The sequence below is a fragment of the Scyliorhinus torazame genome, chromosome 1, assembly GCF_047496885.1.
Source record: "Scyliorhinus torazame isolate Kashiwa2021f chromosome 1, sScyTor2.1, whole genome shotgun sequence".
NCBI lineage: Eukaryota > Metazoa > Chordata > Chondrichthyes > Carcharhiniformes > Scyliorhinidae > Scyliorhinus > Scyliorhinus torazame.
Window position 1 is genome coordinate 41,802,506 of NC_092707.1, and position 27,848 is coordinate 41,830,353.

A 27,848-nucleotide genomic window follows, 5' to 3' on the forward strand; every position below is an offset into this window, starting at 1 on the left:
CGCGGATGCTCCAAAGTGAATCCATCCGCAGCTCCATGCCGAATTTCCTTAGTTTCCTGAGGAAGTATGGGCGCTGGCGTGCTTTCTTGGTGGTAGCGTTGACGTGGGTGGACCAGGACAGATTTTTGGAGATGTGTACCCCATGGAATATGAAGCTGCTAACCATCTCCACCTCAGCCCCGTTGATGCTGACAGGGGTGTGTACAGTCAATGACCAGCTCTTTAGTTTTACTGGCATTGAGGGATAGATTGTTGTCGCTACACTACTCCACTAGGTTCTCTATCTCCCTCCTGTATTCTGACTTGTTGTTATTCGAGATCCGGCCCACTATGGTCATATCGTCGGCAAACTTGTAGATGGAGTTGGAACCAAATTTTGCCACGCAGTCGTGTGTGTACAGGAAGTATAGTAGCACCATCCATAGCATCATCCCCATGAGCTGAGTATTTGTGTGGCTGACGGGTGTTGAGTCAAGGATGCGGCCACTGGCACTGAGCTAACACTGTGATATTTGCAAGTAGCATTCGAACATGCATATTAGGAGCAGGCCACTCGACCCCTCGGGCCTACTCTGCCATTCAATAAGATCATGGCTAATTTGATTGTAACTTCAACCCCATATTCCTGCCTATCCCCGATAACCTTTCATCCCCTTGTTAATCAAGAATCTAATGGCAGATGGCATAGTTCTGCATTTAGATTTCTGTTGACCCTGAAGCTGCAAAGTCGGTCATTATCAACTAAGTATGATGGTGCTTATGCATATGGTTGATGGCATCTTAAGGTGGGACAATTGGACTTATCAGGCTGATCACCCTGCTGTGCCCTTGGGTAGTTCTCCAGCATATGATTCGTTAGATCGCCCCTTTGAATGCCGCTGAGCCTGTTGTCCCAACTTAGAACATAGAACATAGAACATAGAACAATACAGCGCAGTACAGGCCCTTCGGCCCACGATGTTGCACCGAAACAAAAGCCATCTAACCTACACTATGCCATTATCATCCATATGTTTATCCAATAAACTTTTAAATGCCCTCAATGTTGGCGAGTTCACTACTGTAGCAGGTAGGGCATTCCACGGCCTCACTACTCTTTGCGTAAAGAACCTACCTCTGACCTCTGTCCTATATCTATTACCCCTCAGTTTAAAGTTATGTCCCCTCGTGCCAGCCATATCCATCCGCGGGAGAAGGCTCTCACTGTCCACCCTATCCAACCCCCTGATCATTTTGTATGCCTCTATTAAGTCTCCTCTTAACCTTCTTCTCTCCAACGAAAACAACCTCAAGTCCATCAGCCTTTCCTCATAAGATTTTCCCTCCATACCAGGCAACATCCTGGTAAATCTCCTCTGCACCCGCTCCAAAGCCTCCACGTCCTTCCTATAATGCGGTGACCAGAACTGTACGCAATACTCCAAATGCGGCCGTACCAGAGTTCTGTACAGCTGCAACATGACCTCCCGACTCCGGAACTCAATCCCTCTACCAATAAAGGCCAACACTCCATAGGCCTTCTTCACAACCCTATCAACCTGGGTGGCAACTTTCAGGGATCTATGTACATGGACACCTAGATCCCTCTGCTCATCCACACTTTCAAGAACTTTACCATTAGCCAAATATTCCGCATTCCTGTTATTCCTTCCAAAGTGAATCACCTCACACTTCTCTACATTAAACTCCATTTGCCACCTCTCAGCCCAGCTCTGCAGCTTATCTATATCCCTCTGTAACCTGCTACATCCTTCCACACTATCGACAACACCACCGACTTTAGTATCGTCTGCAAATTTACTCACCCACCCTTCTGCGCCTTCCTCTAGGTCATTGATAAAAATGACAAACAGCAACGGCCCCAGAACAGATCCTTGTGGTACTCCACTTGTGACTGTACTCCATTCTGAACATTTCCCATCAACCACCACCCTCTGTCTTCTTTCAGCTAGCCAATTTCTGATCCACATCTCTAAATCACCCTCAATCCCCAGCCTCCGTATTTTTTGCAATAGCCTACCGTGGGGAACCTTATCAAACGCTTTGCTGAAATCCATATACACCACATCAACTGCTCTACCCTCGTCTACCTGTTCAGTCACCTTCTCAAAGAACTCAATAAGGTTTGTGAGGCATGACCTACCCTTCACAAAGCCATGCTGACTATCCCTGATCATATTATTCCTATCTAGATGATTATAAATCTTGTCCCTTATAATCCCCTCCAAGACTTTACCCACTACAGACGTGAGGCTCACCGGTCTATAGTTGCCGGGGTTGTCTCTGCTCCCCTTTTTGAACAAAGGGACCACATTTGCTGTCCTCCAGTCCTCTGGCACTATTCCTGTAGCCAATGATGACATAAAAATCAAAGCCAAAGGTCCACCAATCTCTTCCCTGGCCTCCCATAGAATCCTAGGATAAATCCCATCAGGTCCCGGGGACTTATCTATTTTCAGCCTGTCCAGAATTGCAAACACCTCTTCCCTACGTACCTCAATGCCATCTATTCTATTAGCCTGGGGCTCAGCATTCTCCTCCACAACATTATCTTTTTCCTGAGTGAATACTGACGAAAAATATTCATTTAGTATCTCGCCTATCTCTTCAGACTCCACACACAATTTCCCATCCCTGTCCTTGACTGGTCCTACTCTTTCCCTAGTCATTCGCTTATTCCTGACATACCTATAGAAAGCTTTTGGGTTTTCCTTGATCCTTCCTGCCAAATACTTCTCATGTCCCCTCCTTGCTCGTCTTAGCTCTCTCTTTAGATCCTTCCTCGCTACCTTGTAACTATCCATCGCCCCAACCGAAACTTCACACTTCGTCTTCACATAGGCCTTCTTCTTCCTCTTAACAAGAGATTCCACTTCCTTGGTAAACCACGGTTCCCTCGCTCGACGCCTTCCTCCCTGTCTGACCGGTACATACTTATCAAGAACACGCAGTAGCTGATCCTTGAACAAGCCCCACTTATCCAGTGTGCCCAATACTTGCAGCCTACTTCTCCACCTTATCCCCCCCAAGTCACGTCTAATGGCATCATAATTGCCCTTCCCCCAGCTATAACTCTTGCCCTGCGGTGTATACTTATCCCTTTCCATCATTAACGTAAACTTACTTGGCCACTGCATGCATTAAGCATCTGCCAAAGAGAGATCCAGTAACCCCTGTCTACAGATGTGAATTTGCAGGTGTTGGCACAGAGGAGCTGTCTTGAATCTTGCCTGGCATTGCTTTGTTGGTCATCCGCCTCACAAGCATTTGAAAGTAAACTAATGCTGGCGAGAAAATAAAACAACTGCACAAAGGCTCACTATAGTCTTCATGCCAACAGGAGATTAAACTTAAAAAAAGAATAATAGTTAAAATCTTTTTCCTGGCCCTTGAAACCTTCTTCCATAAATTGCTCATTGGCCAGCAACACTATGTCTGTTTGTAGGGATGATACTTGGTGGATTTGAACCTAGTGTAAAGGCTGGAAAGTAACAGTGGTTGTTAATGCAATACTTCACCATTATCATATTTTAAGTTGGCTTGTGTTACAGGAGGGTATTTCCTGTTTTTGTCCATTTGACTGTTCGAATGCTGCCATGATTGAAAAAAGAAGTGGTAAACTACAAACTGTACCCCAGGGTCTGGATTACCACTGAGGGGTATCAAAGATTATCCCTTTTTAATAATTTTTTTAACAAAGATTCAGTATATGAGGGGCAGTGGTGCAGTCATTACTAGTCACCAGACTAGTAATCCAGAGACCCAGAATAATGCTCTGGAGTCCCGGGTTCGAAACCCATCATGGCAGATGCTGAAATTTGAATTCATTAAAAAATCAAATCTGGAGTTAAAAGTCTAATGACCAGGAAACCATTGTCGTAAAAACCCATCTGGTTCACCAATGTTCTTTAGGGAAGGAAATCTGCCATCCTTACCTGGTCTGGCCTACATGTAACTCCAGATCGACAGTGGCTGAATAAGCCACTCCGTTCAAGGGCAATTAGGGATAGGCAGCATATGTTGTGACGTCCACATCCTATGAATGAAAACATTTTTTTTTTTAAATGAATGTTTTTAATCTCGATATCTGCTACCAATTCCCTGAACACCTGAAAACGGGTTAACTGATAAATTTCCATGTGATCATATTAAGATGGCTGAAATAGTGGACAACTTAAAATTGATGATGAAGTACACTGCCTGAGTAATTTCACCAGAAAATGTGTGTCCTGAGGTTCAAGGTCGTAAAACGAGTTTCTAAACTAGATGACAGACGATTAGTTGGTTATCACTTTGATTGACATTGAGCCATTGTCACTTTCTAATTATCTAATTCATCTTGTAGGTTATAGACATGACTGGAAAGGAGCAGAAAGTGTATTACAGTTACAGCCAGATGAACCAGAAGCACGATATTCCTGATGACACACAGTCCCCAGTTAAAGATGCCAAGTCAGAGGGTTTTTCCCTCCCAGAGCTGGAGCACAATCTGCAACTGCTCATTGAAATGACTGAGCAAGAGATCATCCAGAATGACCGTCAGCTACAGTATGAGAGAGACATGGTGGTCAACCTCTCCCATGAGAATGAGAAGCTCTCTGAAGTCCTCGCCCACGAGGATAAGATCATAGACAAGCTCAGCAGCATCTTGCAGATTGTGGAAGACTGCGAGAAGAGACTGCTGCCCAACTGTGAAAATCCATTGACCCTGGATGAATGTGCAAAGATTTTTGAGATGCTGCAGGAGAAATATTTTGAGGAGTATAAGATGTTTGACCTTGCAGAACTCTCCATTGCCATTGTATTTCCACTGCTGAAAGAATTCTTTAAGACTTGGAATCCGTTGCAGGTAAGGGCTACCACAAAAGTGAGTAATTGTCATGTCCATTATGGCCCTTGGCAACACATTAGGATGGTCATTGGTTTAAAGTCCCCATTGCATATGAGCTAATGAGAAGAGGGGAATCAATTCAATTTCAATTTTTTGTCCATACAGTAATTCATTTTGGATACATTAATTGTTCATTGACCAAAATGACATAAAATTAATATAACACTAAAAAGAAAGAAAACTAGCCATCACAAAAGTCTAACTAATTTAAAAACTATTCCAATACATTAAAATAATTAGTGAGTCCCAACCTGAGTTCATATCCTCATCCATTATTCAAGCTCCGATTAAGAATTCTTATGGAGAAAGGCACAAACTAGCACAAGAACCAACTTTAATCATTATCTAAGAAATATGTAGCCTTTTCCCTGAACACAAGTAATACTGAGACGGGGGTGATTTTCACTGTCCACAATACTCTTTTTACTTTTGCCAAAATTCTTTTAGAACTGATTTTGTCAAGAACTACCCTTCCTGGTTCAATAATATATCCTTAAAAGTTTCCTTTCCTAAGGCAACAATACTGGGAGAGACATCAAAAAGGACAGCATTCTCAACTGGTAACCGTTCAAAAGAATTCCACGATTGTAGGATCCACTCAGAATCTGCCAGTCTTCACACATTTCTGATTGCCATCCAGCATCTCTTGGTATGTGTTTTAAGGGGCAATTTAGTGTGATCAATCCACCTACCCTGCACAGCTTTGGGTTGTGGGAGTGAGACTCACACAGACACTGGGAGAATGTGCAAACTCCACAATGACCCGGGGCCAGGCTAGAACCTGAGTCCTTAGAGCCGTGAGGCAGCAGGGTATGTATACATTGATGTTGAATGAGGATGGGATCCACTGTTGAAGAACATGGCAACATTCATTTTCAAAATTCACATATGAAGGAAGATTATTGAAGTGAATTAGAGGATTGCCATCGTCTGTGAGTCCAAACACCAACAAAATCCAATACTTTGCCAAATATAATGAATGTAAGACTGAATATGTTAAATTATATTCCATGCCTTTTCTCTCCTTTAGCACTTGATAATGTAATGCATTAAAACTTAATTCTAGACCTCCGGTTAATTACAGCTCCAATAGAGAGAGGAACCATCATACTGTACCAAACTTGTTGGGAGTTCTTTTTCTGATATAGTCATTGTAGAAAATGAGGAAGAGAGGGATCCATTCCTCATAGGGATGATCTGAGCACAATGTGGACAAAAGCTAGAGTAATCCCATGTGTTTCTTTTCTACATTTTAGGATAATATTTATGGCTTAGACGTCATGTCCCAATGGAGGAAACTTCTAGAACGAGACCAGCTGCAGCATGGAGGGTGCGATATGTTGTCGTTGGACCCCTACCACAGGTAAGAATGAACAATTCAAACTTTTAGCGTGATAATTAGAAATGTCGACCACTTTCAGATTGTGAAGATAAAGTCGACTACACATACTCCTTATTTCAGTCAGTTCAAGACTCATTAAGATCAGAATTGAAGTAAGAGTAGTTCCTCAAATTAGCACATCAGAATGTTCCAGCTTTGATTCTCTGCTCTAGACTTAGTTGGGCTGCTACAACTAGTTTGTGTCCCGGAACTAGGGGGTTGGGGGGGGGCAAAAATAATCAGCCACTGCTTGTATTCCAATTGAGACATGCTGAGAAGTCCCTCCGGTAAGGACAGGATTGGGTTTTGTTGTAATGCCTCTCACGTTAAAGTAACCTACTGGCATTAGGCTGGAAAGGATACAGAGGAACAATTTATGAGGAACTTTGAAAGATGCAAAAAGTATAGAGTAGTTATAATGAGGGACTTTACCTTAATATAGACCAAGAGAGTAATAATGTGAAGGGTAAAGAGGAGAGAGAATTTTTTTAAGTGTGTTCAGAAGAATTTTCAACATCAGTGTGTTTCCAGTTCAACAAGAAAGGAAAGGGGTGTGGGGTGGGTGCCAAAAAGGAACAGCATGTAAATTGAAAATAATAACTGTTCCCATCATCTCCTGTACAGTGCATAAATGTAAACTTCAATAAAAATGTTTATGCATGGAGAAAGAGTATAGCTAACCTACTAAATGAGTATTTTACATCTGTGTTTGCCAAGGAGAAAGATGCTGCCATAGTCATAGTGAAAGAAGACCTTGTTGAGACACTGGATCGGCTAAAAATTGATAAAGAGGAGATATTAAAAAAAGCTGACTCCAAATTGAAAAGTCACCAGGACTTGACTCGACTGGACTCTGAACTCGGCTTCCACTGGATTCCAGCTTCCACTGGATTCCGAGTTGTTTCAAAACTGTTCAACATAAAATAGAGAATTTTACACTAGATTAAAACTGCTTTCATTGTGCAAAAGTCGGCCTAATATCTCCTATGTGACTCAGTGTCTAATTTTGTTTGAACACTTGTGAAGCTGTTTAATTATATTAAAGGTATATGAATACATGTTTGTTATGTGTAAGAGAACAAAGATGGATGGAGGGAGGAAGGGAGGGAAAATGGCTACAATTGAGGGGGGTCTGGCAATGCATGTGTTTTACAATATGTTGTAAAATTCAGTCTTTGGTTGAGTGAACTTTTCCCAATTCCTATTTTTTCCTCTTTTCATGTTCTCAGGTTGGTGTGGGAGGTATGGATGCCATACGTCCGTAATGTTGTATCCCAGTGGCTACCCCGGAATTGTGCTCCTATGGTAGATTTCTTGGAGAACTGGATGCCTGTAGTCCCTCTCTGGATATTGGATAATATTCTTGAACAATTGATCTTTCCTAAATTACAGCGTGAGGTAGGAGCCATATCTTGTTAATGTTACAAGGCACCTTTGTACATGGACGTATTTCAAAATGCTCATCGAGTTTAGTGGAGAACACCGAAAATGCTAGAAACATCCAAAATGGAGGAATGGAAACAAAAGAATAAAAAGAAGAGATAATTGGGGCAGATAGGAGTAAAGGAGAAATTACTTCAAGAACCAGCAGTTGTCAAGGAACTGGTGGGTGAAGGGGTGGAAGACAAAATTGGAGATTGTACGAACAATTGGCCTAATAACTACTGGAAAACTAATGCTGCAGCATCAAGAAAAGGCAAAATTAGTTGAAGGTATGTAACTTCAGCCACTGTCACTCATCAACATAAACCTCTGTTCTTTTTAGGTTGAGAACTGGAACCCACTGACAGACACCGTCCCAATCCACGCCTGGATTCATCCATGGCTTCCACTTATGCAAATGCGCCTGGAGCCCCTGTATTCACCTATCCGCAACAAACTTTCCAACGCATTGCAGAAATGGCATCCCAGTGACTCTTCTGCAAAACTGATCCTGTTGCCCTGGAAGAATGTGTTCACACCAGGATCTTGGGAAGCCTTCATGTTGAAAAATATTGTTCCAAAGTTAGGTGAGAAAGTGTATGAGCGTAATTTATGTTGCAACTGAGACAGTTTTATTCCTCTTCTAAAGATACTAGTAACGTAATAAATCAAGACGGTTGAAGCGAGCAGCTCCAACTCGAAATTTAACACTGAGTGGCTATTGCTAACTCCTCACAGGGATATGTTTTAAATCATGTTTGTTTCTGATCACTGACAGGGATGTGTTTATCAGAGTTTGTGATAAATCCTCACCAACAACACATGGACACATTCCACTGGGCGATGGATTGGGAGGACATGATCTCACCTTCCAGCCTCATCGGAATGCTTGAGAAAAACTTTTTTCCAAAATGGTTGCAGGTGAGTTTGTGAGCTTTGTGATGATCGAGCAATAATATCAGTTAACTTCCCACTTTTTTCGATCTCGGTGATGATTAAGTTTGTCAGTGGTACTTTGTTTGCTGTTCATTGGAAGAAATTGGAAGGATTGAGCTATTAGAATTGAATGCGATGAAGGGAAGCGTCAAGTGGTTTATACAATTCATCGTCATACCTTTTTCTTACAGCGTACAAATTTTTTACTGCTGAATGCAACTTTTAATATCTAACTTTTATTCTCCTTGAATTCTCTAAATTACCTCTTTCTCCTCTCTAGGTGCTATGTTCTTGGCTCAGTAACAGTCCCAATTATGAAGAAGTCACAAAATGGTACTTGGGCTGGAAGTCCATGTTTTCTGACCAGGTGTTGGCCCACCCAACGATCAAGGAGAAGTTTAATGAAGCCCTCGACATTATGAACCGGGCTGTCGCCTCCACAGTTGGTAAGCTTCTCTTGGTTTTATTTCTCCTGGATGGCCTCCAGAAGATGAAGATGGGAAGGGAACTAAAGATGGAGAAATTAAAATGTGTACATTTTAGTATAGCAAAGAGTTCAAGAAAGGAAAAGGAAGGATTTTGAAATCCTTTCAAAGGGGTACTGCAATAGTCACAACCATGGATATCCCAATGTACTTTACAACAGTGAAGTACCTTTTTAAAGTGTACTTTTGTTGTAATGTATGTAAACAGCAACCAATATCTGCACAGCACGATCCAACAAACAGCAATGAGATGTATGACGAGACAAACCCATCTTTTCCATCTTGTCCGTTGAGGAATGGCAAAATAACTTGGTTAAGCCCCTTTGGTGCTTTTAAAATGTATAATTAACACTTTTAACAGCATTGAACCAACTTAAAATTAGTTTTCAGTTACCACTTTCTTCATGCAGAGATGGGATTCCCTAAGAGGATTTCACACACTAGCTGGGGAACACTCTAGAATACTGGTAAAACCAGATCCTGTTGCCACAGACCCAACGCTCCCACACCTTGGAACTACACTCCTGATTAACCCTTGGGCATTGGGGCTAACACTACAATACCCCTTCCCAATACTTTAGACCTCAAGACCAATCTCACCATACTACCACCTCAATACTAATGTGCTGTCGTAGCAACCTACCTGCAACCTAGACCATCATCCCTGCCTCTATATCCTCTGCACCTTCACTAATATTTATTGTTACAAGTGGGCTTATATTAGCACTGCAATGAAGTTGCTAGAAAAGCCCCTAGTCACCAAATTCCAGCACCTGTTCGGTTACACGGAGGGAGAATTCAGAATGCCCAAATTACCAAACAGCTTGTCTTTAGGGATTTGTGGGAGGAAACCGCAGCACCCAGAAGAAACCCACGCAGACATTGGGAAAACGTGCAGACTCCGCACAGACAGTGACCCAAGCATGGAATCGAACCTGGGACCCTGGCGCTGTGAACCAACCATGCTAACCACTGTGCTACCATGCCGTCCCACTAGCAGCGAAGCACAATCAATTTGCATTGGATATTTTCATGATGAAAGAAGAGATTTTATAATGGAAAAACTAACAGGAAGTATGCGCCGATGGAAGATTTTAATATGTTATAGATGTAAAACATCTTCCTGATCATTAGTTTTAAAAAAAAATATGTTTTTATTAAGAATTTTTCAACAACAATATTTTCCACCTTACAAACAAACCCCCCCCCCCCCCACGTAACAAAGAAAAGAAAAAGAACTTGTGTGGCAAGACATGAACATGGCTAGTCAATAAGATACAGAACTTTTACATTGGAATCTTCCCGTACGTGTCAGTTTCCGGATCATTCATGTGTTTTCTTGCTCAAATGCCCCCCAGCAGAACACCCCCCCCCCCCCCCGGGTTGCTGTTGCTGCTGTCCGACCTTCATCTAACGCTCCGTGAGATGGTCTAGGAACGGTTGCCACTGCCTGTAGAACCCCTGCGCAGACCCTCTCAAGGCAAACTTTATCCTTTCCAACTTGATAAACCCTGCCATATCATTTATCTAAGCCTCCACGCTAGGGGGCTTTGCCTCCTTCCACATTAGCAAGATCCTTCGCCGGGCTACTAGGGACGCAAAGGCCAGAATGCCGGCCTCTTTCGCCTCCTGCACTCCCGGCTCGTCCACTACTCCAAATAGTGCTAGCCCCCAGCTTGCCTTGACCCAGACTTTCACCACCTTAGATACTGTTCCTGCAACTCCCCTCCAGAACCCCTCCAGTGCCGGGCATGACCAAAACATATGGACATGGTTCACCGGACTTCCTGAGCACCTCCCACATCTGTCCTCCACCCCAAAGAACCTACTCAGCCTCGCCCCCGTCATATGCGCTCTATGAACCACCTTAAATTGTATCAGGCTAAGCCTGGCACACGAGGAAGAGGAATTAACCCTACTTAGGGCATCAGCCCATAGTCCCATCTTAATCTCCTCCCCCAACTCCTCCTCCCATTTACCCTTCAGCTCCTCTACCAAAGCCTCCCCCTCTTTCATTTCCTGGTATATCTCCGACACCTTGCCCACTCCGACCCATACGCCCGAAATCACCGTATCTTGAATCCCCTGTGCCGGGAGTAGCGGAAATTCCCTCACCTGCCGCCCTGACAAACGCCCTCACTTGCATGTACCTGAAAGCGTTTCCCGGGGGTAGCCCAAATTTCTCTTCCAGCGCCCCTAAGCTCGCAAACGTCCCGTCAATGAACAGGTCCCCCATTCTTCTAATCCCTGCCCGATGCCAGCTCTGAAACCCCCCCGTCCATCCTTCCTGGGACAAACCGATGGTTACCCCTGATCGGGGACTACACCGAAGCTCCCGTCGCACCCCTGTGCCGTCTCCACTGCCCCCAGATCTTTAGCGTTGCCGCCACCACCGGGCTCGTGGTATATCTTGTCGGCGAGAGCGGCAGCGGTGCCGTCACAGTGCCCCCAGGCTCGTTCCTTTGCAGGACGCCATCTCCAACCTCTTCCACGCCGCCCCCTCTCCCTCCATCACCCACTTACGGATCATTGCCACGTTGGCTGCCCAATAATAACCACCCAAATTCGGCAACGCCAACCCTCCTCTATCTCTGCTACGCTCCAAGAACCCCCTCCTTACCCGCGGGGTCTTGCTCGCCCACACAAATCCCGTAATGCTCCTGTTTACCCTCTTAAAAAAGGCCTTAATAATCACAATTGGGAGGCATTGGAATACAAAAAGAAATCTCGGGAGGACCACCATTTTAACCGACTGTACCCTACCCGCCAGCGAGAGTGGCAACATGTCCCACCTTTTAAAATCCTCATCTGTTCCACCAACTGCGTCAAATTAAGTTTGTGCAGTGCCCCCCAGCTCCTAGCTACCTGAATCCCCAAGTATCGAAATCTCCTTTCCGCCCTCCTCACTGGTAGGTCGTCTATCCCTCTTCCCTGGTCCCCCGGATGGATCACAAAGAGCTCACTCTTTCACACATTGAGCTTCTAGCCTGAAAAGTCTCCAAACTCCCGTACGATCTGCATTACCTTAACCATCCCCTCCACTGGATCCGTCACATACAGCAACAGGTCGTCTGCGTTCAGCAACACTCGATGTTCCTCTCCCCCTCGAACCACCCCCTTCCATTTCCCCGACTCCCTTAACACCATGGCCAAAGGGTCAATTGCTAATACAAACAGCAGAGGGGACAGGGGGCACCCCTGCCTCGTCCCTCGGTGCAGCCGGAAATATTCCGACCTCCGTCGGTTCGTGACCACACTCGCCACTGGGGCTTTATACAGGAGCTTAACCCAACTAATAAACCCTCCCCCGAACCCAAACCTCCTCAACACTTCCCAGAGATACTCCCACTCTACCCGATCAAAGGCCTTCTCCGCGTCCATGGCTGTCACTGTCTCCGCTTCTCCCTCCACCGATGGCATCATTATCACATTTAAGAGCCTTCGCACATTAGTATTTACCTGCCTACCCTTTACGAATCCCGTCTGGTCCTCGTGAATCACCCCCGCGACACAGTCCTCAATCCTCATGGCCAACATTTTTGCCAGCAACTTAGCATCTACATTAAGGAGCAAGATCGGTCTGTACGACCCACATTGCAGTGGGTCCTTATCCCGCTTCAAGATCAAAGAGATCGTCGCCTCCGACATTGTCGGGGGCAGGGTCCCCCCCCTCCCTTGCCTCATTGAAGGTCCTTACCAGCAACGGGGCTAACAGGTCTACATACTTCCTGTAGAACTCCACCGGGAACCCATCCGGCACCAGGGCCTTCCCTGCCTGCATGCTCCCCAGTCCTTTAACCAGCTCCTCCACCCCAATTGGCGCCCCCAAACCAACCACCTGCACCTCCACCCTTGGGAACCTCAATTGGTCCAAGAATCGCCGCATCCCCTCTTCCCCCTGGGGGCTGGGACCTATACAGTTCCTCGTAAAAGGCCTTAAAAGCCTCATTCACTTTCCCTGCACTCCGCACCGTGGTTCCCCTGCCATCTTTGATTCCGCCTATTTCCCTCGCTGCCATCCTCTTACGGAGCTGGTGTGCCAGCATCCGGCTCGCCTTCTCCCCATATTCATATATCGCCCCCTGTGCCTTCCTCCACTGTGCCTCTGCCTTCCCTGTGGTCAACAGGTCGAACTCCGTCTGGAGACTTTGTCTCTCCCTGAGTAGTCCCCCATCCGGAGCCTCTGCATAGCTCCTGTCCACCTTTAAAATCTCCCACACTAACCTCTCCCTTTCCCTGCCCTCTCTCTTCTCCCTGTGAGCCCTGATGGAGATTAACTCTCCCCTGACCACCGCCTTCAGCGCCTCCCATACTACTCCCACCTGCACCTCCCCGTTGTCGTTGGCCTCCAGATACCTTTCAATACACCCCCGCACTCTCCCGCACACTTCCTCGTCTGCCAGCAGTCCCACATCCAACCTCCACAACGGGCGTTGGTCCCTCTCCTCCCCCAGCTCTAGCTCCACCCAGTGCAGGGCATGGTCTGAAATGGCTATGGCCGAATACTCCATTCCCTCCACGTTTGGGATCAATGCCCTGCCCAGAACAAAAAAATCTATCCGGGAGTAGGCCTTATGTACGTGGGAGAAAAAAGAAAATTCTCTGGCCAAAGGCCTGGCAAATCTCCACGGATCTGCCCGCGCCTCCCGCACCCTCCAGTCCCCCAGGCCACCTCTTCCATTTTCAGTTCTCCCTCGGACAGTGCAGCAGCAACTCTGGAATATCCCCCCCGCCCGATCCTCCTCTAGCTCTTTTGCTCCCCCATATTGCTTCCGTGAGTCAGCTGACTTCTGCTGACCCCAGCAACCCCCGCCTTCCCGTTGATCTCCCCTGTGTTGGAGTCCCTCCTCCTCCTTACCTTCCTCCATTCCCCCCCCCCCCCCCCCGCTTTTTCCCGTGCTTTCCTGAACCAGCCCCGCCCCCTGTGGCACAGCTCCTGTTGCGGCCATTATCCCAGTTCCCTCATCCCCGAGTCTCACCTCCCTCCAACACCGACGCCTACATTCCCCACCATCATCATCTCGTCTACAGAAAAGAAAAAAGGAAATTTTAGGATTTTTAACCAGAACTCTACCCACATCCCCATCCATTATCCCACCCGTGAAATATTCTTTACCCATATTTACAACCCCATATACAACCAACATCTCCCCCCACAACCACATCCCCGCTTCGAGTCCAGTTTTTCCATCTGAATAAAGGTCCAAGCATCTTCTGGCGTTTCAAAATAATGGTGTCGGTCCTGATAAGTGACCCACAGTCACGCGGGCTGCAGCATGCCGAACCTGACTCTTTTTTTTTATGCAGTACCGCCTTGTCCCGGTTGAAGCCAGCTCTCCTCTTTGTCACCTCCGCGCTCCAATCCTGGTATACTCGGATCACCGCGTTCTCCCATCTACTGCTCCGCACCTTCTTGGCCCATCTCAGCACACTTTCTTTGTCCGCGAAGCGATGGAACCTTGCCACTATCGCCCTTGGCGGCTCATCAGCCTTGGGTCTCCTCGCCAGGACCCGGTGAGCCCCTTCCAGCTCCAGGGGGGTCGGAGAGGGCTCCGCTCCCATCAGCGCATGGAGCATCGTACTCGGATACGCCCCGGCATCAGCTCCCTCCACTCCTTCGGGAAGACCCAGAATCCGGAGGTTCTTCCTCCTCGACCTGTTCTCCAGGAGCTCAATTCTCTCGGCCCACCTCCTGTGCACCGCCTCGTGCGCCTCCACTTTTACCGCCAGGCCCAGGATCTCGTCCTCGTCGTCATTCATTGTGTCTTTCACCTCACTAAGCTCCACCGGCTGGATCCTCTGGGTCTCCTTCAGCCCCTCGATCGCCAACAGCATTGGCGCCAGCACCTCCTTTTTCAGCTCCTCCACACAGCACTTAAGGAACTCCTGCTGGTCAGGCCCCCATGCTGCTCGCACTCTGCCCTCCGCCATCTTGCTTTTTCCCCCTCGATGTTGCCGCTGCTCCAGAGCCTCTTTTTTTCGTCGCTCCACCGCTGATCTCGGCCATATATCGTAAGGGGGGACCTTACTGCACCTTCCCACACGGGATCAATTCAACAAAAGTTCCGTTGGGGCTCCTCTAGAGAGCCCGAAAGTCCGTTGTCGCAGGGGCTGCTGATACGTGCGGCTTAGCTCCGCATCGCCGCAACCGGAAGTTCTTCCTGATCATTAGTAATTGATTTACTTTATAAAAATAAAATGATAGCATTGCTGCCTCACGGCGCCGAGGTCCCAGGTTCGATCCCGGCTCTGGGTCACTGTCCGTGTGGCGTTTGCACGTTCTCCCTGTGTTTGCGTGGGTTTCGCCCCCACAACCCAAAGATGTGTAGGCTAGGTGGATTGGCCACGCTAAATTGCCCTTTAATTGGAAAAAATGAATTGGGTACTCTAGATTTTTTTTAAAAACTAACAAAATAAAATTACAGGGTGTGGGCGTTGCTTGCCAGCATTTATTGCCCATCCCTAATAATAATCTTTATTGGTATCAAAAGTAGGCTTACCCTTGGAAGGTGGTGGTTAGCTGCCGCCTTGAACTGCTGAAGATCGTGGTATAGCTACACCCACAGCGGTCTTGGGGAGGATTCCCAGGATTTTGACCCAGAGACCGTGAAGGAACAGCAATATATTTCTAAGTCAGGATGGTATGACGTGGGTGGTGGTGTTCCCATATGGCTGATAACCTTGCCCTTCCTGATGGTAACGGTCGTGGGTTTGGAAGGTCCTGCTTCAGGAGCCTTGGTGAGTTCCTGCATTGCATCTTGCAGGTGGTGCACACTGTTGCCACTATTGGTCAACATTGGAGGGAGTGATTGGATTGGATTGGATTTATTTATTGTCACGTGTACCGAGGTACAGTGAAAAGTATTTTTCTGCGAGCAGCTCAACAGATCATTAAGTACATGAGAAGAAAAGAAAATACATAATAGGGCAACACAACATATACAATGTAACTACATAGCACCGGCATCGGGTGAAGCATACAGGGTGTAGTGTTAATGAAATCAGTCCATAAGAGGGTCATTTAGGAGTCTGGTGACAGTGGGGAAGAAGCTGTTTTTGAGTCTGTTCGTGCGTGTTCTCAGAATTCTGTATCTCCTGCCCGATGGAAAAAGTTGGAAGAGTGAGTAAGCCGGGTGGGAGGGATCTTTGATTGTTGAAGGGGGTGCTAATCAAATTTAAAACATTCCCCATGGTATGCAATTAGTGGAATTTTATCAATCCTTGGATGTAGAGTAAAACATTTTCTTCATTGTTTTTTAAACAGGTGGTTACATGCAGCCAGGAGCACGGGAAAACATTGCATATCTCACGCACACGGAGCGCCGGAGGGACTTTCAGTACGAGGCAATGCAGGAGCGCCGCGAGGCTGAGAATATGGCACACCGTGGTATTGGTGTTAGCTCCGCCTCCATACCAATGAATTTCAAGGACTTGATCCAGGCAAAGGCCGAAGAGCACAATATTGTCTTCATGCCTTTAATGGGCAAACGTCATGAGGGAAAACAGCTCTACACCTTTGGGCGGATAGTCATTTACATTGACAGAGGGGTTGTGTTTGTACAGGGGGAGAAAACGTGGGTGCCAACATCACTTCAGAGCCTCATTGACATGGCTAAGTAATATACAAACAGGACATGCAGCAATGTGCTTCTCTCCGCATTCTGTTCTATTCTTTCATTCCAGTGACTACAGTTATACAAAGATGAATTTTCACCTGTTTATTCGGAGTTGGGTTGGCTGAGTAAAAGATGTTCACAACTCTGTTTGAATCTTGGTCCCCAAGTGAAATCCTTACTTAGTAACCAATTCTTGTATTTGGTTCATAATGAGTCCCGATTTGTTCCCTGCTGTATTTTTTTAAATGTGTAACACTTGTTTATATTAATATCTTTTATTTATGAAATAAACCCAGGATTCTGGTGTTACAGCAGTATCATCATCAAAGCTTTGATCTCTGTTAAATTATCCGATGTTAATCAGCTAAAGATAATTAAGCCAGACAATAATAATCAGAGTTATTATTGGAAGCAGTGGAATGAAGAATTCCGTAAGAATGTCTCCTTATGTCAGGAATTATGCTCACTTATTGTTATTTGAGGATAAACATGGTCTGCCTTTCCATATTTGCTCTCCCGAGGTGGTAGGGAGGGGTGGCATAGTGGTATTGTCAGTTGGCAAGTAATCCAGAGACCCAGGATAGCACTCTCTGGGGACCCGGTTTGAATCCCACTATGATAGTTGGTGAAATTTGAATTCAATAAAAATCTGGAACTAAAGGTCTAATGATGACCATGAAACGATTGTCGGAAAACCCCATCTGGTTCACTAATATCCTTTTTGGGGAAGGAAATCTGCCATGCTTACCTGGTCTGACGTACATGTGACTCCAGACCCACCGCAATGTGGTTGACTCTTAAGAAATTACCTCAGTTCAAGGGCAGTTAGGGGTGGGCAATAAACACTGGCCCAGCCAGCGACACCCATGAAAGAATTTTTTCAAAACCCATTCGAGACACACAATCAAGTAGGTGGGCAGTTCATGGCCCAGGCCAGCATCATGCTACTACAAACTGGTTTATTGTGTAAAAGAGACAGTTCTGCCTCCAATTCTCCTACCCAGCAGCATGTAGCGAAGCATCAACCATATATCAGGGTTCAGCTCTGACAGCAGCAACTGAAGAAATCTGCCAGTCCAGAGAAGGGTATTGCATTCCATTGTGGTCAGAATTCTCCCAGTCCCCAAATAGTTTGGACCAGTATTTGAGCAACACCGGTCCTTCCTGCAATCTTGGTCATAATGTAATTCCTAATAAACAGTTTGTAAGGCAACAAAACTGCATAAATGAAAATCATGCATCTCATGTTCCAGTCATACTTTGAAGTATCACAGTAGCATTATTCATAAAACTGCAGCAACTCTCAAACCGACCAAGTAGCATCTTTGCGAAAAAAGAAAGCTCTAATTCCCTTTAACCTTGATAGGATGGCATCTCCCAAGGTGAGGAGCAAGAGATTTATATAAACTGTGAACCTACTAATTTTCTCCAGTGAATGCAATTACCTTGTAATCGACATCAGGATGTGTCTATTTACAGCTAGTCAATGTGAGAGAGGCTAGATTAAACGCTGTTCCACTTTAGCAGTAAAATGATATGATCGCGTGGTATAATGGTCTTAACATGATAAAACAGCCTCTCCTCCAACTTAAGATCAAAGGCACAGGATTCTAATGGTGTATTAAAAGACATGTGCCACACTTTAAGCTCATAACATATCAAAATGTTCTTTTTGGTTTTCGGAAACCAATCAAAATGTTAGCAACTTACTTTGACCCTATGAATCACAATTTTCTCCAGTTGACAACCTTGTGCAGATTCAATAACTTAAAAATAAGTACTGTCTTTGTGATTAATTTATTTTAATAATACATTAAATAATTTTAAACTTACTCTGCCCCAGATATTCCATGGTGTTTTTTAAAAATTTGCTAGCAGGAATCCCGGAAAAGGCTTGCTACTTTGACGTTCCACTAGATTTGACTTCTACAAGTCTAAATTGTGGAAGTCTCATGGATCTTGGGAAAGAATAAGTAGGAGATGATAATCTTGGAGAGTATGATAATGTATAGTAATTCTGTTTTCATTTGACTTGTGCACTTGCAGATTTTTTCCTTCCATTTTCTCTTTTTGCCTGCAAATATTTGCACCTGCCTTTAAAGTCCTTTCTTTGTCTAACTGACATTTTCTATCTCTTAAAAATTTTCTATTAGAGATCCCTGATTATTTAATTCCTAAACTTCTTCTTAGTGATTGGAGTTCTGACTCTCCTCAATTTTTTCGAACTTACTAAAATGCTTGTGGAAGATTAACTTGTCTTTTGCTGTTTTCAGATGCTGACTAACCTGTAGCTCCAGCATTTCCTGTATATTTCAGGAGATGATGGCCATACGTTTTGCAGAGTGAATTATTTCTGCAGCGTTTCTGAAGCTCTATCAAGTTGAGGGAGACGGTTCAAAGTATTCCATGTGTTCCATATGGAATATGGGAGGTTTTTGTAACTTGATTGAGTTCCCCTTGATTTCCCCGAACCATGGGGGCTTTGCTCAAAATGTACTGTTCTAAAGGTTAGGTGAGAAATGTTTAGAATTATGTCTGTAGAGAAACATTTAGAGGAGAACATTACCAGAATTATCAATTGAAATGGAGACCAGAAAGATTAATGCAGCCATCAAGAGTTTGGAAGCTGAAGGTGAAGATTGAGATTCAGAATGATAAGATTTTGTTTCTGCTCAGGAAAAAAATTTCTGGTCAGAATATTCTGTACTTGTTTTCCAATGAAGCAGATTTTCCCTTTTGCTAAGTATTGCTTGGCGATGCAACTTTGGAATCCTGCTAACAGCTGTTTAGCTGTTTTTCTTTGTTTAGGGGCAATTTAGAGTGGCCAATCCACCTGCCCTGCACATCTTTGGGTTAGTGGGGGTGAGACCCACGCAGAAACGGGGAGAATGTGATAACTCCACTCTGACCTGCGCCTGGGATCGAACCCGGGTCCTCGGCGCCGTGAGGCAGCAGTGCTAACCACTGTGCCACCCTTCTGTTTAGCTGCTTAAACAAAAGTGGGTTTTATACAGGAATCTTCAGTTACATTTGTGTTTTTGCGCCAGATACTACTTTTAGTTCAGTAATGTCACATTTTTCTTGGGTTGGCACAATTAATTTAAGCATTAAGTTTTGCATCCTGCAAACTGGCATGTGTCTTTACCAGGATACCAGGCAGATAATGTGTGGTGTGTCCAGGAATTGAATAGCGAACACCTCATTGCTGTACTTTGTCTCTCCTGATCTACTTTGACTGTTGGAAGGCAGTGGAATAAAACTGTGAAATATATTTATTAAATAGTAAGTGAACGGAAATGGCGGCATCCTAGATTTTGCAAGCGCTACTATTCATCTTTGGAATCTTAGTCTGCAAAAGAATGAATAATTTCTTGTGTTTTCAAATAAAATCTTCAGTGTGAACAGTTCAAGGTTGTTGGCTAAATTTTTGCTGGTGAACTGAGTTGAGAGTTCAATAACAGTTGAGAGCATTTTAGTTTCACCCTTCTCCAGCACAAATTATTTTGAAGTTCAATCATACAGGATCAAAGTCTGCATTGGAAATTTACATGCTATGATTGGTATTTTTGCATGCTTTTTTTTATTGAACTGTCACTTTGGATATTTACTGTATATTCAAGGTTATCACCAAGGTATTTTCCAATCTTCAGCATCAGAATTAAGGCATGAATGTAAATTTGTTGAAAGAGTGCCAGACATTGAAATGTTCTGATGCTTCATTTATCAGTTTCTACAATTCCTGGTTGTCGTTTACTACCTTGAAGTACTGCCATTCTTCATATCAACTGGAAATTCTGCTCCAAGTGAAGCACCTGGCGCTAGTCCCTGGTTTTATTTGGCACGATAGTTGCTTAATGCAATAAGGACAGTGTGAATCTCCCCAGCATAATTCTAACATTCATTGGTTCCCACCCAGGAAATCATTGGCTGCAACAGGAACTTTCTGAGAAGAAGAATATCATATTCCAAGAGATGTGAGTCCAGTGTATATCATGAAGTATTGTTCAGTGGGATTCTGACATCCTGAAGTTTAAGTGTTTCCGGGTCACAGAAAAAATTCTAATGAGAAAATTTCCAATTCTTCTTTCCAATCAGTTCGTAATAGAGAAATATTGACATTCTGTTTGTGCAGTAAGCTACTAGGGCCGGCAGGGTGGTTAGCACTGTTGCTTCACAGCGCCAAGGACCTGGGTTCAATTCCCGGTTTGGTTCACTGTCTGTATGGAGTCTGCACATTCTCCCTGAGTCTGTGTGGGTTTCCTCTGGGGCTCCTGTTTCTCCTATAAGTCCTGAGAGATGTGCTTGTTAGGTGAATTGGACATTCTCCCTCTGCGTACCCGATCAGATGCCGTAGTGTGGCGACTAGGGGATTTTCATAGTAACTTCATTGCAGTGTTAATCTAAGCCTATTTGTGACAGTAATAAAGATTATTATTATAATTATATGGTCTTTGTGTCAAGCATGAGGATTTTTGGATCTTCAGTTTCATTGATGTAGCTTTTTCCCCTACTTGGTTCCTTGACACTTGAGTCCCGATAAACATTCCTTCTCACTCCTCCCTACTTTGCCATTCACCCTTTAAAAAGTTAAGCTTTTATCTGGAATCATATAGAAAAACATGCTATTCAGCCATGTCAAAAATACAGAATCATAGAATTTGCAGCGCAGGAGACCATTCTGCACATCGAGTCTGCACTGGCCTTTGGAAAGAGCTCGCTACTTAAACAGATGCCTCAACCCCATCCCCGCAACCCAGTACTCCCATCTAACCTTTTGGACACTAAGGGGCAATTATCATGGCCAATCCACCTATCCTGCACATATTTGGACTGTGGGAGAAAAGAGGAGCCCCGGAGGAAACCCACGCAGACACAGGGAGAAAGTGCAAACTCCACAGACCGTCACCCGAGGCCGAAATTGAACCTGGAGCTGAGGCAGCAGTGCTAACCACTGTGCCGCCCCATATCATGAGGATAAATGCACTGTTGTTTCACAGCGCCAGGGATCCAGGTTCGATTCCCACTTTGGGTCACTGTCTGTGTGGAGTCTGCACGTTCTCCCTGTGTCTGCGTGGGTTTCCTCCCACAAGTCCCGAAAGACATGCTGTTTGGTAATTTGGACATTCTGAATTCTCCCTTGGTGCACCTGAACAGGTGCTGGAGTGTGACAACGAGGGGTTTTCACAGTAACTTCATTGCAGTGTTAATGTAAGCCTACTTGTGACAATAAAGATTATTATTATAATCACTAATAATTTCTCTCCGTTCAATCAAAACTCCTGGTAAACATAAGAAAGATTTGTTTCTTCAAATAGTCCAATAAGGTATTGACAAGTTTTAATTGATTGGTTCTTTGCTGAATGAATGTAAAGGCCTTTTCTTGCCCTTAAACACCCAGCAGTTGAATGCTTTAGCCCCAGGAGTCTGGAACCATCCCCACACTACAACCTATTATTGTCTAGATAGTTCACTTTGCTTTTGTGGATGCCTGAAACACACTGCAAGTAAGGAATGAATCTCCTCACCCATTTTAGAAGATTGGCTGGATTGTGCTTATCCCTGTTCCTGCTAATCCTTTCTGTCTTGTGTTCTGAACATATCCGCTTTCATTAATCACTAACCTTCTGGATCTCTTTGCTATGACAATCTTTGAGTTTCAAAAGCACATAAAATGTGCCGTTTAGCCATTTGTGTACCAGACAGAGCAACAAACCTGATATGGCACTGTAAATGATGCATCAAGTTATATTTAGCAACTGAAACGTACGCAAATTTGTGTTAAACATATTAATACCGTGTATCAAAGATTGCGACTATTTTGCATCCTTTTTACACTACGATTGTACCCAGGTTCAGTATGCATGGAATATCCACTGTCTGACCAAATGACAGACAATAATATGCACTGACTTCAAGAGAAATTTAACAAACTATAAAATCGCTGTGGTAAAGGGTTCCACTATGTAAAGGATCAGAAATGTACATCGTACTGCAACTCCCAGATTAAAATGGAAGTAAAAAATAAACTTGATTTGTGGCTAATATTGGAAGTACAGCGTCTGATAAGATAGTTTTGGCATCCGGTTGGGAATCTGAGAGGTAGTTTACAAGGAGTTGAAAGAGTTTGATGAAATAATGGAGATTCTTGAGGTTTGGGCTACAACATTATGGCATAGGTTTTCAAACTGAGAGAAACTGTGGCCCTCGAGGATATCTCAAAGATCCAGGTTACCTTCATCAAATTTTTGTTTGTACTAATTAATTGCAAATCATTTATTGTTGGTGGATGCTAATCAAAGTCATTGTTCACAATAAGAAGTGTTTCTTTAGTTGGTGATACTTCAGAAGGTAGGACGGACATCAGAAGAGTAGGAACGTTGGCAGAGGATCTTGGCAAGCATGTCAATTTCTGCAGTGCTTTGTGGATTCTACCATCTTCTGCAGGTGTTCTTGATGAGCGTGTGCACATTTGTAGGGTTTCTCGGAGGAGCGTGTCACTGTTTATGGGGTGTCTTGAGAGTGTCACCGTTTACAAGATGGTCTTGGGTGAGTGTTACTTTTTGCTGGGACCTCTGAACCCTGTGGCAACATTTACAGGGATCTGGGGAGTGTGTTACAGTTTGCAGGGAGTCTGGGGAGAGTATATTGCCTTTGCATGGGGTCTTGCGAGAGTGTAGCAACATTTGCATGGGATGTTGGAGGAATTTGGCAACCGTTAGAAGATTGAAAGTCATCTTTTTAATGTAGAATTTTGCAAAGTGATTTTGCTTGACAGCAGCCATACACTTTCTCATTGCACCTGGCACTGGAAGAGAAACCATCTCACTTGCATATAGAACATAGAATATGCAGTGCAGAAGGGGGCCATTCGGCCCATCGACTCTGCACCGACCCACTTCAGCCCTCACTTCCACCCTATCCCCGTAACCCAATAACCCCTCCTAACCTTTTTTGGTCACTAAGGGCAATTTATCATGGCCAATCCACCTAACCTGCACATCTTTGGACTGTGGGAGGAAACCGGAGCACCCGGAGGAAACCCATGTAGACACAGAGAAAGTACAAACTCCACAAACTCACCTCAGGCTGGATTTAAACCTGGGAGCTGTGAGGCAGCATTGCTAACCACCGTGCCGTCGGTTAGGTTGGGGGTCTGTGTTCGGCAGTGGGTTGGGATATAAGGAGCTTTAATGTGGAGCATTAGGTGATTGGGGTTTATGATTGTGGGTTGGGCTGCATGCACGGGAGAGGGAGTAAAATAAGAGTTTGGAGGATGATGTGTTTGGGGATTGGTGTATTTGATTTGGGGTTGTGGCTATAACGGGAGTGGCTAATAAGAGGTCGGGGTAGATGTGGGTTACTTATTGGAGATCTGGCTCCGGGTAGACGCTGCCGTCGGATATTTTGAAGGTTGTGGCTGTGTATGTGTGGTTTAATGAGACCATGTGGGTTGATGTAGGGTATTTGATTGTTTGTGGATGTATTAGATGGTGTCATGGCCGTGTTTGGGAGAATGAATGGGGATGTTGATGTGGGTATTTGGCGATGTTGATGTGGGGTATTTGACTGAGGATGTTGGTGTGGGGTATTTGATTGAGGATGTTGATGTGGGGTGTTTGATTGTGGATGTGAGGTATTTGATTGACGATGTTGATGGTGGGTATTTGATTGAGGATGCTGATGGTGGGTATTTGATTGGGGATGTTGATGTGGGGTATTTGATTGTGGATGTGAGGTATTTGATTGACGATGTTGATGTGGGGTATTTGATTGAGGATGTGGGGTATTTGATTGAGGATGTGGGGTATTTGATTGTGGATGTGGGGTATTTGATTGAGGATGTTGATGTGGGGTATTTGGGGATGTTGATGTGGGGGTATTTGAGGATGTTGACGTGGGGTATTTGATTGAGGATGTTGATAATCGCTTATTGTCACAAGATGTGGGGGTATTTGGGGATGTTGATGTGAGGTATTTGAATGAGGATGTTGATGTGAGCTATTTGACTGAGGATGTTGATGTGGGGTGTTTGAGGATGTTGATGTAGGGTATTTGACTGAGGATGTTGATGTGGGGTATTTGATTGAGGATGTTGATGTGAGGTATTTGATTGGGGATGTTGATGTGGGGTATTTGATTGAGGATGTTGATGTGAGCTATTTGACTGAGGATGTTGATGTGGGGTGTTTGAGGATGTTGATGTGGGGTATTTGACTGAGGATGTTGATGTGGGGTATTTGATTGGGGATGTGATGTTGGGTATTTGAGGATGTTGATGTGGGGTATTTGATTTGAGGATGTTGATGTGGGGTATTTGATTTGAGGATGTTGATGTGGGATATTTGATTGGGGATGTTGATGTTGGGTATTTGAAGATGTTGATGGGTATTTGATTGGGGATGTTGATGTGGGGATGTTGATAATCGCTTATTGTCACAGGATGTGGGGGTATTTGAGGATGTTGATGTGGGGTATTGATTGGGGATGTTGATGTGAGGTATTTGACTGAGGATGTTGATGTGGGGTGTTTGATTGAGGATGTTGATGTGGGGGGTATTTGATTGAGGATGTTGATGTGGGGGGTATTTGATTGGGGATGTTGATGTGAGGTATTTGACTGAGGATGTTGATGTGAGGTATTTGACTGAGGATGTTGATGTGGGGTGTTTGATTGAGGATGTTGATGTGGGGTGTTTGATTGAGGATGTTGATGTGGGGGGTATTTGATTGGGGATGTTGATGTGAGGTATTTGACTGAGGATGTTGATGTGAGGTATTTGATTGAGGATGTTGATGTGGGGTATTTGATTGAGGATGTTGATGTGGGGTATTTGATTGAGGATGTTGATGTGAGGTATTTGATTGAGGATGTTGATGTGAGGTATTTGACTGAGGATGTTGATGTGAGGTATTTGATTGAGGATGTTGATGTGGGGTGTTTGATTGAGGATGTTGATGTGGGAGGTATTTGATTGAGGATGTTGATGTGAGGTATTTGATTGGGGATGTTGATGTGGGGTATTTGATTGAGGATGTTGATGTGAGCTATTTGACTGAGGATGTTGATGTGGGGTGTTTGAGGATGTTGATGTGGGGTATTTGACTGAGGATGTTGATGTGGGGTATTTGATTGGGGATGTGATGTTGGGTATTTGAGGATGTTGATGTGGGGTATTTGATTTGAGGATGTTGATGTGGGGTATTTGATTTGAGGATGTTGATGTGGGATATTTGATTGGGGATGTTGATGTTGGGTATTTGAAGATGTTGATGGGTATTTGATTGGGGATGTTGATGTGGGGATGTTGATAATCGCTTATTGTCACAGGATGTGGGGGTATTTGAGGATGTTGATGTGGGGTATTGATTGGGGATGTTGATGTGAGGTATTTGACTGAGGATGTTGATGTGGGGTGTTTGATTGAGGATGTTGATGTGGGGGGTATTTGATTGAGGATGTTGATGTGGGGGGTATTTGATTGGGGATGTTGATGTGAGGTATTTGACTGAGGATGTTGATGTGGGGTGTTTGATTGAGGATGTTGATGTGGGGTGTTTGATTGAGGATGTTGATGTGGGGGGTATTTGATTGGGGATGTTGATGTGAGGTATTTGACTGAGGATGTTGATGTGAGGTATTTGATTGAGGATGTTGATGTGGGGTATTTGATTGAGGATGTTGATGTGGGGTATTTGATTGAGGATGTTGATGTGAGGTATTTGATTGAGGATGTTGATGTGAGGTATTTGACTGAGGATGTTGATGTGAGGTATTTGATTGAGGATGTTGATGTGGGGTGTTTGATTGAGGATGTTGATGTGGGAGGTATTTGATTGAGGATGTTGATGTGAGGTATTTGACTGAGGATGTTGATGTGAGGTATTTGACTGAGGATGTTGATGTGAGGTATTTGACTGAGGATGTTGATGTGGGGTGTTTGATTGAGGATGTTGATGTGGGGGGTATTTGATTGAGGATGTTGATGTGGGGGGTATTTGATTGGGGATGTTGATGTGAGGTATTTGACTGAGGATGTTGATGTGAGGTATTTGATTGAGGATGTTGATGTGGGGTATTTGATTGAGGATGTTGATGTGGGGTATTTGATTGAGGATGTTGATGTCAGGTATTTGATTGGGGATGTTGATGTGAGGTATTTGACAATGTTGATGTGGGGTATTTGATTGAGGATGTTGATGTGGGGTATTTAATTGAGGATGTTGATGTGGGAGGTATTTGATTGAGGATGTTGATGTGAGGTATTTGACTGAGGATGTTGATGTGAGGTATTTGACTGAGGATGTTGATGTGAGGTATTTGACTGAGGATGTTGATGTGGGGTGTTTGATTGAGGATGTTGATGTGGGGGGTATTTGATTGAGGATGTTGATGTGGGGGGTATTTGATTGGGGATGTTGATGTGAGGTATTTGACTGAGGATGTTGATGTGAGGTATTTGATTGAGGATGTTGATGTGGGGTATTTGATTGAGGATGTTGATGTGGGGTATTTGATTGAGGATGTTGATGTCAGGTATTTGATTGGGGATGTTGATGTGAGGTATTTGACAATGTTGATGTGGGGTATTTGATTGAGGATGTTGATGTGGGGTATTTAATTGGGGATGATGTGGGGTATTTGATTGGGGATGTTAATGTGGGGTATTTGATTGGGGATGTTAATGTGGGGTATTTGATTGAGGATGTTGATGTGGGGTATTTGATTGAGGATGTTGATGTCAGGTATTCGATTGGGGATGTTGATGTGAGGTATTTGACAATGTTGATGTGGGGTATTTGATTGGGGATGTTAATGTGGGGTATTTGATTGGGGATGTTAATGTGGGGTATTTGATTGAGGATGTTGATGTCAGGTATTCGATTGGGGATGTTGATGTGAGGTATTTGACAATGTTGATGTGGGGTATTTGATTGAGGATGTTGATGTGGGGTGTTTGATTTGAGGATGTTGATGTGGGGTATTTGATTGAGGATGTTGATGTGGGGTATTTGATTTGAGGATGTTGATGTTGGGGTATTTGATTGGGGATGTTGATGGGTATTTGAGGATGTTGATGTGGGGTATTTGATTGAGGATGTTGATATGGGGTATTTGA

At 44.4% G+C, this 27,848-nt stretch overlaps 1 protein-coding gene across 1 annotated transcript in view; it reads left to right on the top strand.

Moving 5' to 3' along the window:
* tfip11 (tuftelin interacting protein 11) overlaps nucleotides 1–17,045 on the top strand; it is a 56,846-nt gene extending 39,801 nt beyond the window's left edge. The window contains exons 7-13 of the mRNA XM_072489514.1: nucleotides 4,346–4,849; nucleotides 6,148–6,254; nucleotides 7,502–7,670; nucleotides 8,038–8,281; nucleotides 8,473–8,615; nucleotides 8,911–9,076; nucleotides 16,380–17,045. Of these exons, the coding sequence (XP_072345615.1) occupies nucleotides 4,346–4,849; nucleotides 6,148–6,254; nucleotides 7,502–7,670; nucleotides 8,038–8,281; nucleotides 8,473–8,615; nucleotides 8,911–9,076; nucleotides 16,380–16,735 (1,689 nt within the window). The 3' untranslated portion in view covers nucleotides 16,736–17,045. The remainder of the gene's footprint in view (nucleotides 1–4,345; nucleotides 4,850–6,147; nucleotides 6,255–7,501; nucleotides 7,671–8,037; nucleotides 8,282–8,472; nucleotides 8,616–8,910; nucleotides 9,077–16,379) is intronic.
* Nucleotides 17,046–27,848: the final 10,803 nt, after the last annotated feature.